Genomic DNA, 14825 nt, shown 5'->3' with positions numbered 1-14825 from the left:
TCGTCCATGTACCGTATTCGATGTATATGGAAGAAATAGAAGGCAAATAAATGTACAATTTTTCATTTAAAGGTATAGAAGTAAACCTTTATTTACGTAAAACAAGATACCATTCGCGAAAGTTGATAAATGTCATACAGAAAGAAAAAATTAAGGAATATGTTGCGGTATGTCAGAAAATGGGACCGCAAAAGTATTCGTCCACGAACTATTATGTTAAATAAAATACTTGAATTCGTTTAAAACAAGCGAAAAACAGCATTCTCAGTAGTGATTATGTTTTGTCAACTAGCAACAATTCCGCACAGTCCGTCTTCAATAAGCATGCAATTAATATCCACCATGAATCGCAAAAAATGTGAAACATCTCTATCCGAACGTGAAATTATTGTTAAGTTATTTAAAGAGGGTAAATCCGAGCGCAAAATAGGAACCATAATAGGAAGATCTAGAAGTACAATACAGTATATTCTAAAAAAATTTAAAGAAGAAAATATGATTATAAATAAAGCGCGATCAGGCAGACCCAGGAAATTGACTTCCCGTGAAGGGACAAGTATTGTAAGGACTGTTAAAAAGAATCCGCAAATTTCCGGACCTGAATTGTGAGAAAACGTGCAATCAACGTCAGGAAAAGTTGTCAGTGTCGATACAGTTGAACGTGTGCTGCATGGAGCAGGTTTTAAGAGTCGAAAGAGTCGGAGAAAACCGTGGATCAATGCAACAAACAGAAAGAAGAGATTGCAATTCGCCAAAAAGTATGTTTCAAAGCCAGAAGAATTTTGGAAACGCGTTATTTTTACAGATGAAACAAAAATTTGTGTTTTTGATGCCCCTCGTAGGGATGTATGGCGAAGACCGAATACTGCATATCAAAAAGAAAACTTGACACCTACAGTCAAGCACGGAGGTGCATCATTAATGGTGTGGGGAAGCATGTCGGCGACTGGAGTTGGAGAGTATCATTTTATAGAGGGTATAATGGGTCAGTGGATGTATTTAAATATTCTAAAGTAACATTTATTGTTAAGTGCCGAAAAATTGGATATAAGAAATAATTTTATATTTCAACAAGACAATGACCCAAAGCATACCGCTCGCATTGTCCAAGAATGGATCCTCTATAATACCCCGCATTACCTTCGAACAGCACCCCAGTCGCCGGACATCAACCCCATAGAAAATATATGGAGCGAAATTAAAAGAAAGATTCAAAAAAGACCACCTAAAAATAAAGAAGAACTAAAGGAGCGATTTAAAGAAGAATGGCAAACAATATCTGTCAATTTTACAGAAAAATTAATAAAATCAATGCCTAGAAGACTTGAGGCTATAATCAGATCTAACGGATATCCTACAAAATATTAAGTTAATAACATTAAACAACTAATTTTAAGTTTAAAATATCTATAGTTTTACAAAATCATCGATGGACGAATACTTTTGCGGTCCCATTTTCTGACATACCGCAACATATTCCTTAATTTTTTCTTTCTGTATGACATTTATCAACTTTCGCGAATGGTATCTTGTTTTACGTAAATAAAGTTTACTTCTATACCTTTAAATGAAAAATTGTACATTTATTTGCCTTCTATTTCTTCCATATACATCGAATACGGTACATGGACGAATACTTTTGCGGCTGACTGTATATTCCTTCAACATTGGTATTAATCATTGTGCACCACAAGATTATTTTTTCAGTTATTTATACATCTAGGTCAGTGTAGGTTAGGTTATATTAATATTCCGGCTGCCTCTTGGAGGCCGGTTAGATTACATTTTTCCGGGTAATTGATCTCGACTATTTTATCGGATAAATCAAGGTCAGAGAAGACGATAGGAAGTGTCCCGAGGTCGATATCACGTGGCATTACAAAGTTATGGCCATTTTAAAAAATCACTTTTCTAGCTGAGGAAAACTAAGCTAAGCTAATTCACAGGCTAGCTATTCTAGCTAATAAGTTGGGTTGGATAAATTAACTGTTCGGTCCCGAGCGAGTTGCTTATTTCCAGACAATACTGTATCCTCTCTTGCCCGTGTGCCATCCCGTGAGATTTCTTGTAATCGATAGATAGAATATTAGTTAAACTTATTTACTACTATATATAAAATAGTAAATATTTAAAGGCATGGTTATAATTTCTATTACTTTATTTATGTTTCTAAAGTAACATCTCTTCCTAAATTGAAAGAATATATGTACTTAGTTTCTATATATACAGGCTGTCCCAATAAGTCTGTTACAAGTCGATATCTTCTTTATTTAAATAATTTAGTTCGGAGAGACAAATAAAGGGTGTCTCAACAAGAGCTTCTAGAAGTTTCTTGTGAATAAAACATGTTTAAATTAAAAAAATTTGTAAAATTTTAATTGTATATCATAGAATGATTCTTTACAATCATATGTGAAATACAATATCATGTAAATGGTCACCCAAACTTTTTTTACACGATATTACTCTTTTCTTAACATTTTTTATTACACTCGCACATAACATTGTTTAATCTGATCAACAGCCCGTCGAATAATTTCCTTGAGTTCCTTTGTTATTCCTGTAGATTTGTTCTTTGACATAGCTCCTTACATCCACCGAAACAGAGTAACTTTATTACGGTCAAAGTTTAGCGACAGGGTTCTTTCAAACAACGGTAATGTCAATTGGCCACTAAGGTCGTGTGATTTAAAGCTCTTAGATTTTTTATTTGGGACTATATTAAAGAATAAGTCAGTGTTGTGAGAAAAGAGTAATATCATGTATCAAAAGCGTTAAGCGCCTGGTTGGTGAATTATTACCAGTCAGGTAAGCTTGACAAAGTAGACGCGTCCTATAGCAAAATTCCTTACGCCGACAAAGAGTCAAGTGTTGGATCTTCCGTACCCGATAACGATGATTTGAAAAATATGAGTTTGACAGTTCTTCCAATCGCTGTGACCTGGGTGGTGGTGGTTGCTGGGGAGTGGATGGTTAAGTTGCATATACCCGATCGGGTGAGGTGGCATATCCGCGCTTGTCTTCGGACGGCCGGATTCACAATAAACTATCATGTATCAAAAGTTCGACTGACCATTTGCACGATATTGAATTTCATATATAATTGTGAAGAATCATCCTAATATAAATACATATTGTATTCCTTTGACGTTTTTGATTACTTTTAATTACCATTAATAATAACGATATGACCTTATAACACAGTTACTGGGATACCCGACATATGTACTGTACAGACTGTGAATCGTATTCACAATGTCTTTTTTAAATTAAAGAAAATTTTATTTGTGATATGACATAAAGTATCTATTAAACATCTATTTTATAAAAATATTATACAAAAAGATGTATAAAAAACCTTAGATACTTTTGGCGATTCTTTCAAACTAGAAGATAGTACTTACATTTTCAATTTATTTATGTTATATTAAACAGCATATAATATTTTATTTATTAAATCATATTTATTATTGCACTTTCTTATCTTGTACTATTGTCTTCTCTTTTGACGGCAAGTTTTCTATAATCTTTGGTATTAATTCTGTAAATATCACAGTTCCTGTAAATACTAAAAGAGTACCAATCCAGTGATAGATTGTAAACGGATTCTTAAAATATATTATAGAAAAAATTAAAGACAAGAATTTTCTTAATGTTATTACTAAAGTTACGGTGAGAGATGTGCACTCTGTTGTTAATACAAAAACAGAACTGATGCACATATATCTGAAAATATTATTAAGGATAATTTTCAAACAAATTATAATTTAAATGTACATTATCTTGATATTAAGAGAAGGATACTGTGTTAGAATATTTCCTATAAGATATGCAATTAACTTTGGTACATCTAAGTTAATTATTGATATATTCATTGGTTCCGATGCAAGAGCATACTTAAAATGTTCCCAGATATTAGGAGCCAATGTTAAGAAGAACGGTAAGGGTAACAGATGCTGGAAAGAGGTATTTGGTGTTATATACCATTTTACAAATATTAATAATACAGTAAAGATAAAAGGATACCGTATAATACAACGCTTCTCTTGCATTTTTTCCATATTTTTTATGTAATACTTCTTGATAAATGCCCATCCTTGCCGAAACAAATAATGCAACAGTCAACAATAATATACCTAATGCCCACCAAAAAAAATCATCCCATGGAGTGGTAGGTATTTGTTCAACATTTTTAGCTTGCAACGATTTAATTTCTTTACCACTAACAATTGTACAGATGGCAATACCAAGGGTTATCATAAATACTGATAAATACTTGCTAAAAGCATACTTTTTCTTTAAAATAATAATACCCATAATCATATTAGCTATCAGAGAACCCTAGAAAATAAACAATAATATTAATGTGTAATAATTTTGTATTTACAAAATTATATTCACATACTTACAGCTCTGAATATCATATGTAGCGGCATGGGTATGTTAAAATCAAATGCACAATTATTGCAAACGTTAGCAATAAAAAACATTGTTACTAGTATAAAATAATCCTTTATTCCTATATTGGGCTTTACAGTCCCGCATTTTGAAGTAAATAAAAATCCTTCTAACGATATAAAAAGGAACTGTAGAAATGTAATGAGATTTCCACTACCTGGATCTTCTCTAAAATAAATCACCATTATTATTTTGTCATTACATAATTCAATATTACACTTACTGTTTTTAAAAATGAGAGAATTATTAAAATTGTTGTACAAAAGTAATATTTATAATAAAATAGAAAATAAACAAATAATATTTACTTAACAAGAAGCTCTAAAAAAACGACGTTGCTGCAACAACCAAGGAAGACGCATACTATTGCAATAATTGCACGCATGTTCTATTATTTTGAATTGATACAAAATTTAACCTAAAATTTAAACAGCAACCCGAGTATTCGTTCCGCTATTCTGCTTCCAACTTACGAAGAACACGTTACGAATACTGAAAGAAACTATTAAGAAATTGTGATACGTAATAGCATGACGTATCATTTAAGTATCATATAATTTTTTCTTTGTACAGATATATAAAAATAGAGATACAACTGAGAACACGTGAAACTATTCATGCGATTATACTGGATTATACTAACTAAATATATACTATATGTGTGTTATCTGTTATATAGAGCAGTGGTTCTTAACCGGTGTTCTGCAAGTTTATTACAGTTCTGCGAATAATAATATTTTTTAAATTATTACTTCCTTTTTTCGCTGTTATATAACTTGTAATGCCTATATAATTTTTAATAAAGGAAGTGTACATATTTATTTTTCTCGTTGGATTTATGTCCTTAGTGATTATAATGTCCCACCAACTTTTTCTATAAGTGTTCCGTGAATTTTTAAACTTATATTACATACAATGTGTATTTTTGTAATAGCAGGTAAACTTATTTGAAAGAAAAAATCTTTTGATACTTAAAATTGAAAAGAAATTAAAAAATTTGGCTGAACTTTATTTTAGCGGACCCAAAATTTTGGACAAAATGTGTAGAATCCAAAAATGCAAGGAATCTAGTGGTTAAAAAGTTATGAGCGTATAAAGTTTGACACTTTTAGTGCATTTGCTACGTTACTGTGACGCCATATTGGCTTCTTGTCCAATGAACGGTGTCGCTAGCTGCAGGTAGCAGGTGCCGACCACTTTTGCGGGTTTAGTCAAACCGTAAATTTGATATTGTATGATTGTGAGTTAATTAGGTTTATACTTATCTTTTCTACTGTATCAATTTTATGAGTAATTTAAATACAGCTAGTGATGGAACCCATACCCCCAAAAATTTGGTATCCCCTAAAGTAAAGTTTAACCAAAAATTTGATTTGTGCTGGCAAATTTTAATTTTTTATATTTACAAAATATTTTTCTATTTCTTTCTTTTTTTATCGTAAATTCAAACTATTAGTTATGTATACATTATGTACGATCTTTTATTATAATAATATAGTGTATACATATAATTTAAAAAAAATGCAAAAATACATACATAGATAAGGGCGGCGCGACGGTATCTTTATTTTAAATTTTACCTCTTTATCATTGACGTAGCTAGGATTTTTTCTGAGGTAGGTCAGGTCTTTTAAATTTTGATTTTTAATGGTTAATCAAGTGTTTAATATTGTTTAATTTTAACTTAATTCTAATACTGTTTAATTTCTTTTATTCATAGTTTCATGTAATAAGAACATTATTGTGTGGTTTGTTTTTAGTTATTACTAAGATTTTACGAAAGAATTGTAGAATTTTAGAAGCTTGGAATTCTGGAATTTGAGAAGCTTTAAGTTTTAGAATTTTGAAATTTTTGAACATTGGAAAACTGGAATTCTGAAATTTGAGAATTTTGAAATTTTTGAACCTTAAACTCTTAGAATCTAAGGAATTTTAAAATGGTAAGGGTGACAATTCACAGTTTCAGGAGAGAAGAGCCCATCCTAGTCCCTACGTAGTTACGCCACTGCTTTTTACTGATAATAACTAAAAGTAATGAATACAAAGAGATACTAACAAGGAAGCCACTCAAGTGTACTTTTTAGATTTTAATGAGTTTTTGCATGATGATAAATCGTTGTTACGAGTATCTCTTGTGTTCTTATAACTTTTGACGTAGATGGTAAGTAGTTTAAAAAATGTTTAATATCGAAGTTTTAGAAAGCTGTATCTCCTTTAGCATAATACTTATCAATTAGAAGAATCTACAAAATAGTTGGATTGATATTTTTACAGTTTTATTATCAAAATTAGATGTAATTGTAAAGTTAATTTGAAACATTAAAAATTAGTTTAAAAAATACCAAGGCAAGTTCAAAAGTTAAATTTTCATTATTATTAAAATGAAACCTCATGGTTTAAAGTTTAAACCATTAGCATGACGTATCAAAGCAGTAATGCGACATGTTCAGACGCTGTGCTTCTCCATCACTTTATTTCTACATTCAATTAAGTTATTCATACACAAATTTTCAGCCCTCCTAATATGTTTAAGTGACATTAAGTTTTATGAACTGCTGCCTGTAACTCTCCGATTATTATCTTAAATGAAACCAAATATTATAAAAACTAGCATCCTTAAAATAGTCGTGATTCTTTTCGGAACGAATTGTGAAACTATCAATATTGGAAGCGAAACACGATGCCGAAACGAAGAAACAATCAAAGAAAAATTTACCAGTTAAGGAGCGAATAATACTACTGTGTTGTACGAAGAACAATATTCTGTCAAATCATAGTATCGTCACCGTTATTCACAACTATGTAAAGCGTACCGTAATCCTCGAATTGTGTCTAATAGATAATTATTACCTTAATATCCTCTAACATAAAATGACGTAACTGATGTAACGACGAGGAAGTATTTTTATTTTTATGTATCAATCTTCCGCTACAAACCTTCTAATTTAAAACCCATAAAAGTGTATAAAAGAAATATATTAGATACGAGGAACTTAGAATCAAAGGGATGCAAGTAACATTTTTTGAAATTCTAAAATTAATAACAGAAATGGTTAGTTAAGTCGTTATCAAGTTGTAAATAAAGAAAAAGATGTCACTTGTATTATTTCTTTGTTGCAAAATACCTTATATAGTCACTGATTCTATAAGGAGTACGACAAAATTCGGGATTTGTGAATATCATGAAGGGGTTAGAATTTAGAAAAAATTTTAGGTATAAAAATTATAGATTTCGAACAGACACTTGAAGATAACGTCGATCTTGACCTTGACCTTGACCTTGACCTTGACCTTGACCTTGACCTTCAGGGGGCATTTCAAGGTCAAATCTATTTTTCAACTAAAGCTTCATAGTTGTATACATGTATAAAAATTCATTGCCCTGTGAGGAGTCGTTCACAATTGACACTTTCGATGTTCGAATTTTGTTTCCATCATTCATACATAAGCTAAAAAATCAGTAATAAAATGAGTCTTTAATACAAAATTAACAAAATTATTTTAATTAATTATTCGCCCCCTCCCCCCCCCCACTCCCGACAATTTTTGACCCAGTTAATTGCTGTACGCAATGAAGTATTAAGGTCTCTTGTAGAAATCTTTGTTGAATGTCCTCATGACGTAACAGATAAATCAACAAGCTATGTTAATATTTAAATATCGTGGAATGCATTGATGTAAAGATTGTAAATTAACACATTATGGTATTACGCTCGCTTATAATAATAATAATGTAAATAATGAGAAATTAATAATTGCAAACTCCTCAAAACTACAATATATTCACATTGTGAACATTTAACTGTTTTGCGAATAACGTTTTTCACATACAAATAGTTCAAGAATAACTTGTTGTATTTTTTCGTTAATCTTTTATAGGGCAGCACTGTAAAGGAAAAACATAAAGAAATTGAAATATGGAAAATTCACATCCTTTGAATTATAATATGATAATTTTTCAAAAATTGTATCAAATTGTGTGATTTTATGTTAGTTAAGGATATTTATACCCTGGACAATGACATGAAACTTTAAGATGTTAAGCGCACCAATTCTGAATCATTCGGACGGTTGTGAGTAGTATAATTAGAGTAGAACTAGATATGTAATGGGTACGCTTCACCAGTTAAAACGCTGAATCGTTGTTTTAGCTATATAAATAAAAATATATCGTCACAAACGACAAGTTTTTTTTTCGCCAAATGGTCCAAAAATTGATAAAAAAGTAATATACACGTGGCAGAAAATTTTTTAATAAAAATTACTCGAAAGTGTAAAATGGGATTAAATACTTTATAAGTATACAAAACAATTATATAAATTATTATCGAAACATATTGGAAGTTTTACAGAATAAATAATGTATGCATTAATTAAAAATAAGTATCCATATACTTCATATGTACTATATTTACTTACAACAATTTCTTAACTTATTAGACTACCTTCCTTTTTCATTTTTTTTGCAATAAATTGTACTGTGTAATAAAATTGTTTAAAGGTCAAAAGTGTGTTGTAGACTGTACATATATTTCGAAGAGGAATGTTTTCCAAAATATTAGTACACTCTAAACCTAGCTTCACATTACACAGGTAATTCGTCCACTTCATTTATTAGACTAGTATACATATCACCAAAATTAAGAAATTGAGATTACTCAAAGCTTTTAACATCGAAAGTAAAGTATATTTTATTTTATTTAGTAGACAAATGAAAGAAATTTTTGTATATTCTTTAAAAAATAATTTTACTCATCCAACAAATTATTTTTGTATATTCTTGTGTATCTTTTCTTTGTAACATTCATTGGCGTAACTTGGATGTTTTTCTGGGGTAAGCCAGGTCCCTAAGAAATTTTGAAATTTTTAGGAATTTGAGTTTTGAAATTTTGAAATGTAGGAAATATGAAATTTTTAAATCTTAAAATTTTAGAATGGCGAAGGTCTACATTGCGGGGAGTGGGGGGGAGTGTCCGTCCAGATTTTTAATCATTTTTTATATCAAAGGATATCATTCAGCATATTTGAATAAATATCATTATTATTATTTTAAAATGTCTAAAGGATTTCTTGAATTTTAAAGCTTTAGTTATTAAAAACATTATCAGGTTTTTATTATACCAATTCAGTACCAAAAGTAAAAGTATGATATTCAAATGTTTATCTACTTGGCGCCAAATTCTCCACATCATAACCAGTGTCTATAGATTAGGATAAGAATGATACCAAACAAGCGTGTAATTAAGTAAGGATAGAACTAAAGAGTTTTAGGACAGAATTTTAAGCGTGAATAGAATACTGTTTTGCTAGATTTCCCTGACGTGTTAGGTTAGGTTAAATTTAATTTACTTTCATTAAATAAAGCAATACTTAAGATTAAAGGACCTTGCAAAATGTTCTTTTCAGAGTTAATTAGCTCTTACGTAAATAGGAACAAGTAAAAATTTAAATTCTTCTTTTCTATTTTAATATTCCTTTTCCTTTTCTTCAAAAGTAATTAATACGTAATAATATTAATTAGGAGGTGAAGAACTATTACAAAAACTGTTAAAGAAGGTTTTTGTGATATCTTGCATTAAACCGTAAAGACAAAATAAGCATGATATTTGTATTTTGATCTATTTCGCGCCAAATTCCTCACACTGCAGCGCAAGAAACAGAACAAGGATGGCGCTAGACACTACATACGTGATACTCGCCTTGTGTGGACTGTGTTTGCGTGAGTTACGAGGCGTATACTCGCGACACGTCTGTCACATAATAAATATAAGATTGACCACGGCAAAACTTCTAATAGTAGTAACCTATAATAATTCCGTGAATTTTCACGCGGTTATAAATTTCCCTGTTCTCTAGATTCGTCCGGTTCTACTGACAACTGAGCTAGCCTTCAGATTTCTAGTTTAACGAGGAATTTAAAGAAAGAAGAAAATACAGGCGTAGTTGGATACATGGAAAAAAGAGACGAAGGGTGAAAGACGGCGGTTTTATCCGTTTCTCTATACATATCAGTATTTGTCCAAAAAATGGCCCATCCGTTTGATTGCAATCCGCTTTCGTATCTTATCGCAAGACAAATTGATGACAAAGTAAATCACTGTAAACGCCTCGTTAACGCTAGATTCAAAAATTCCGAAAATCTCTTCAAAAAGGATCTACTTTCTCATTATGGATGCGTTAACGCGATTGAATTTTCAAATCAGGGAGATCTTCTTGTTTCCGGTAACCAATAATGTATCTAATTTATTCTATTTAATACGGTACTATGCCCGTCGATTTTGAGTATTGAAATTTTGACGGAAAATTAAAACCGTATGATGTCATGAATAATTATATAGCTTTACATGTTGCAATTATATTTTCTAAATCTGTGTGATTACTGTTTAATGTAAAGCTAAAGTATTCTGTTGAAATATATATTGTGGATTGATTACTTAAAGAGAAATAAATATGAAATTATCTTCTTATTAATTTGACAGGTGGTGATGATAGACGGGTTTTATTATGGAAAGTAGAACAAGCGATACAAGATGTGGGTAAACCTGTTGTAATGAAAGCACAACACATTAGTAATATCTTTTGCCTTGGTTACGACAGTAGTAAAACAAAGATATTTTCTGCTGGAAATGATGATCAAGTTATTGTTCATGATCTACGAACGTACGAATATTTTTGATTTGAGAGATTTACATGTAATTACATACAATTTAAACAGCAGTTTCTCTTCTATTATAGAGGGGATGTTGTAGATTCCTTTTTACATGAGAAACCAGTCTATGGATTGTCGGTTCATCCACACAATGATAATGTGTTTGCAAGCGCCTGTGATGATGGGAGAGTTCTTATTTATGACATACGGGGATCCAGTGCTATAGAAACTTTTTGTTTGGCACAATACAAAACTGCTTTTCATTCTGTAATGTTTAATCCTGTAGAACCTAGAATGCTTGCTACTGCTAATGCCAAAGAAGGTGTTAGTATGTGGGATGTACGAAAACCTTTGGAGTAAGCAATCAATGGATTAAACAATTATATGAAAATCTTTAAATGAAATAAATTAATTTTGTCTTTTATATTTTTAGACCTATATTACGTTATGGAAATGAAAGCTCAGCACAGAGTTGCATGAACGTTAGATTCAATGCAGCAGGTAACAGATTATTAGCTTTGAGAAGAAGATTACCTCCTGTACTTTATGCTGTTGATTCTTCTACTCATTTATGTCAATTTGATCATCCTGGGTATTATAACAGCTGCACAATGAAATCGTGTTGTTTTGCTGGAGATAATGATGAATATGTTCTTTCTGGTATGTGATAGCACTGTTTAATATTCCATTAATATTTGTATACATGACTAATTAAGTAATTAATTATATTTAGGATCGGATGATTTTAATTTATACATGTGGAAAATTCCCTCTGAAGATGTGAAATGGGTAAATTCTGCACATATGGTGTTACGTGGTCATAGATCTATTGTTAATCAAGTGCGGTATAATCCAACTAGTTGTATTATTGCTTCATCTGGAGTTGAGAAATTGATTAAAATCTGGAGTCCATTTCCTCTTGGAAGTAAATGTTTAGGTGGTTTAAAGGTAACACACAGGTCTCGAGCACGGTAGACATTCCTAGGGAAAATGATTGCTTTGGGGAAAAAAAGTCGCATTACTCGTCTCGGGTAAACGTTTATTCGCAAAAATATGATTTAATGTTTGTTTTATTATGATATTTTATAAAACTTTGTATTCTGCAGTTTAGAAGTTTGGATTTTAGAACTTCAAAATTTAAATTTTGAAATCTTAAGATTTTGTAATTTAATTTATGTACTAAATTTTAAGGATTAAAAATATTAATCTGTCCCAAATTGATCTTAATAGTTTCAAAGTTAGGGTTTTGAGAATGATCATTTTTTCATTTAATTATTCATGCATTACTTAAGTCTTTAATATTATTTCAAGGAGCGAATCCCCTTCTCGTATATCGTTATTTTCCTTAAGGAAGCTTACCATGCTCGGTATTGTACATTGTCATAAATTCACTATATTTTATTCTGCTAATAATTTACATTATTTGTTCTGCATCTATGCTTTTAGAGAGAAGATGGAAAACAAGAGAGACAACGTAGAGTATTTACGCATGATGAATATATTAGATTAGTGTTAAGTAGTGGTCAATTTATGACGCATGATTATAGCCATCAGTCGACCAGGGAAGATTCAAGAATGATGGCATTCTTTGATTCTTTGGTACAGCGTGAAGTTGAAGGATGGAGTTCGGAAGACATGTCGACAGCACCAAGAACACCCAGTGATTCTGAAAGCAATCCTACAGCTGGACGTTTTTACAGTGCCACCGATTCCGATGGTACGCTTCTTTATACATAATTATTCTAAACTAATAAAACGTGATTATATATTATTTTGCTTTTTCATAGCATCTACAGCATCTGATGAGTTGATGTTAAATATGCTTGGAATCGTATCGTCACGCGCTCCTTCTGGAGGACCGTTGGAGTCTCCAAACCGTATAACCCGACTTATAGCGTATCGCAGAGAAAAGCTCATGAGACTTGCAACTGTGGATTGCGGAACACCGGCAAATAATGCTTCCGCTGCCATATCAGAACCATCCGTGTCAGGTTCAGCTAGTGAGGGGGACAATGCACAAATAAAGTGTAAATCTAAATTAAAATCAAAATTAAAAGGTGTGAAGAGAAAACATGGTAAAGTTTCCGAAAGAAGAAGTAGGGCCAGAAGAAAATGTGCAATGTTACAAATTAATAGTGATTCTGATAGTGACGAACAACTTGTTGACACGACTCAGCCTAGTACCAGTTCTGGTGTAGTTTCTAGGAGATCGCAGTATGTTGTGAATCCTATTGAAAGTGACGTAAAACATTCGAATTACAGCAGTAGCAGTTCAGAAGATAATGACAGTTCTGGTAAGCGGAAATATGCAAAAATTGATTCCGACACTTCCTCGAAAGTACACAGAAGAAAACACAAAAAGTGTAAAAATAATTCAAAAAACGATGCCACCAAAAATAAAAGCAAACGCCAGAAATTTGAGTACGACACAAAGAAGGAGAAACCCGACTGGAAAAGTTATTTGAACGGTGTTAGTACAACAAAGGTTCAAGAAGATGGCCCGTCAACACCTGTGAATAAAACATGCAAAGTTCCTTCGACTCCTGACAGTGGTATTACGTCAGGGGTTTCAACAACAGAAAAACATTACGAACAGGCACAGAAAGAGCAAAACGATGCAGAGAGCTCGGACCATGAGCAGAAATTAAAAAATTTAGAATACTTTAGAAAAAAGGTGGACGTAGCAAGAAGGAGTTATTGTAATCGATCGAAGCCTTTGTCACACACCATTTCAACTACAACTGATTCTTCCGATTAAACTCATGTTACCTTCAGCTCTTTAATCTTTTTCCTTTTGTACATACTGAATCTGTGATTCCTTGAAATATATTTTTATAATGACTAAGTTTGTTCGCATATTAAATATTATGGTTAATCTTTTTCTATTTTCTTTTAAATTTTATCATTTTTATGTTATCTTTATAAGATGTCCCATACGATATTAGAATCTCTTATACAGTATAAGACTGTGGCAGTGAAACAAATCTTTTTTCACCGTATTTAAAAAATGATTTTAACAACATACATATTTTACAATTGGTACAAAAAGAATGTGAAATTTATTATACTCAAATATGTAAAATTATTAAGGAAACCCACACCGTAATTATTTAGGATTCAATTTCTTATTACAATATAAACATGTTCGAAAATGATCATTAAATCGTATATATAATCGAAATTATAATACCGTCGAGAATTATAGATAAATTAATGCTACATTAGCTTTAATAAGCGACTTAGCTAATGTATACCGTTGACGTGGTTTGTAAGTGTGATGAACAAATAAAACAATAAATTAATATACATTTTTTTCTTATATGTTTAACTTTGAAAACAAATTAAGGAATATTACATTATTCAATCCTGCATTTATACGTCTTTATTAATTTATAACAAATAAAAGAAAAAAGTATTCATATCTATGTATTATTTTATTATTATCCAAGAATATTGATCAACACGTATTTAGATTTTGATGGATTTTTGTGCTCAGGTGGGGACATACGACGGAGTACAAATGATGCTGTTTTATGTTCGTATAGGCGTGCCTGCAAGAGCCCAAGAAGGGAAAGTTTTCTCCGTTTCTCAAAATGGGAAAATGGGTTTTTGTCACTCTTTCCCTCCAGGAGGGTGGAAAGAAGGAAGGTGGGAAGAGAGGAAGCTGCATTTTAGTAAGTGTAATAATTTTTTTTATGCTTCAGGTTATTAAGATCAA

General features: G+C 31.3%; 2 protein-coding genes across 4 annotated transcripts; one reads left to right on the top strand and one right to left on the bottom strand.

Moving 5' to 3' along the window:
- Positions 1-2213: 2213 nt before the first annotated feature.
- Efr (ER GDP-fucose transporter) lies at positions 2214-5344 on the bottom strand. Its single transcript, XM_034318786.2, has 5 exons — positions 4767-5344; positions 4410-4626; positions 4027-4341; positions 3805-3956; positions 2214-3726 (listed from the first exon to the last, which is right to left on the bottom strand). Exons 1-5 carry the CDS (start codon positions 4841-4843, stop codon positions 3468-3470), a joined length of 1020 nt encoding a protein of 339 aa, XP_034174677.1. The 5' UTR covers positions 4844-5344; the 3' UTR covers positions 2214-3467.
- Positions 5345-10130: 4786 nt separating this feature from the next.
- Positions 10131-14465, top strand: LOC117601666 (DDB1- and CUL4-associated factor 5). Of its 3 annotated transcripts, none has more exons than XM_034318757.2 (7): positions 10131-10680; positions 10938-11118; positions 11194-11463; positions 11541-11767; positions 11841-12055; positions 12554-12824; positions 12904-14465. In XM_034318757.2, the coding sequence occupies exons 1-7, from the start codon at positions 10485-10487 to the stop codon at positions 13863-13865; spliced, it is 2322 nt and encodes a 773-aa protein (XP_034174648.2). In that variant the 5' UTR covers positions 10131-10484; the 3' UTR covers positions 13866-14465. The 3 variants fall into 3 exon arrangements, with proteins under 3 accessions (XP_034174648.2, XP_034174647.2, XP_034174649.2); XM_034318756.2 differs by having other exon boundaries at positions 12895-14464; XM_034318758.2 differs by having other exon boundaries at positions 10555-10692; positions 12895-14465.
- Positions 14466-14825: the final 360 nt, after the last annotated feature.

This window comes from Osmia lignaria, chromosome 6, assembly GCF_051020975.1.
Source record: "Osmia lignaria lignaria isolate PbOS001 chromosome 6, iyOsmLign1, whole genome shotgun sequence".
In the NCBI taxonomy this organism is placed as follows: domain Eukaryota; kingdom Metazoa; phylum Arthropoda; class Insecta; order Hymenoptera; family Megachilidae; genus Osmia; species Osmia lignaria.
Note: the sequence above shows the minus strand (reverse complement) of the source record. Positions and strands in the feature narration are given on the sequence as shown.

Coding starts and splice junctions, on each gene's coding strand:
- Efr (XM_034318786.2), bottom strand. CDS start 4,843: ATGCGTGCAATTATTGCAATAGTATGCGTCTTCCTTGGTTGTTGCAGC. Junction 4,342..4,409: donor TACATATGATATTCAGAGCT/GTAAGTATGTGA, acceptor TTTATTTTCTAG/GGTTCTCTGATAGCTAATAT. Junction 3,957..4,026: donor GAGAAGCGTTGTATTATACG/GTATCCTTTTAT, acceptor ACCTCTTTCCAG/CATCTGTTACCCTTACCGTT.
- LOC117601666 (XM_034318756.2), top strand. CDS start 10,485: ATGGCCCATCCGTTTGATTGCAATCCGCTTTCGTATCTTATCGCAAGA. Junction 11,119..11,193: donor ATTGTTCATGATCTACGAAC/GTACGAATATTT, acceptor CTTCTATTATAG/AGGGGATGTTGTAGATTCCT. Junction 12,056..12,553: donor AATGTTTAGGTGGTTTAAAG/GTAACACACAGG, acceptor CTATGCTTTTAG/AGAGAAGATGGAAAACAAGA.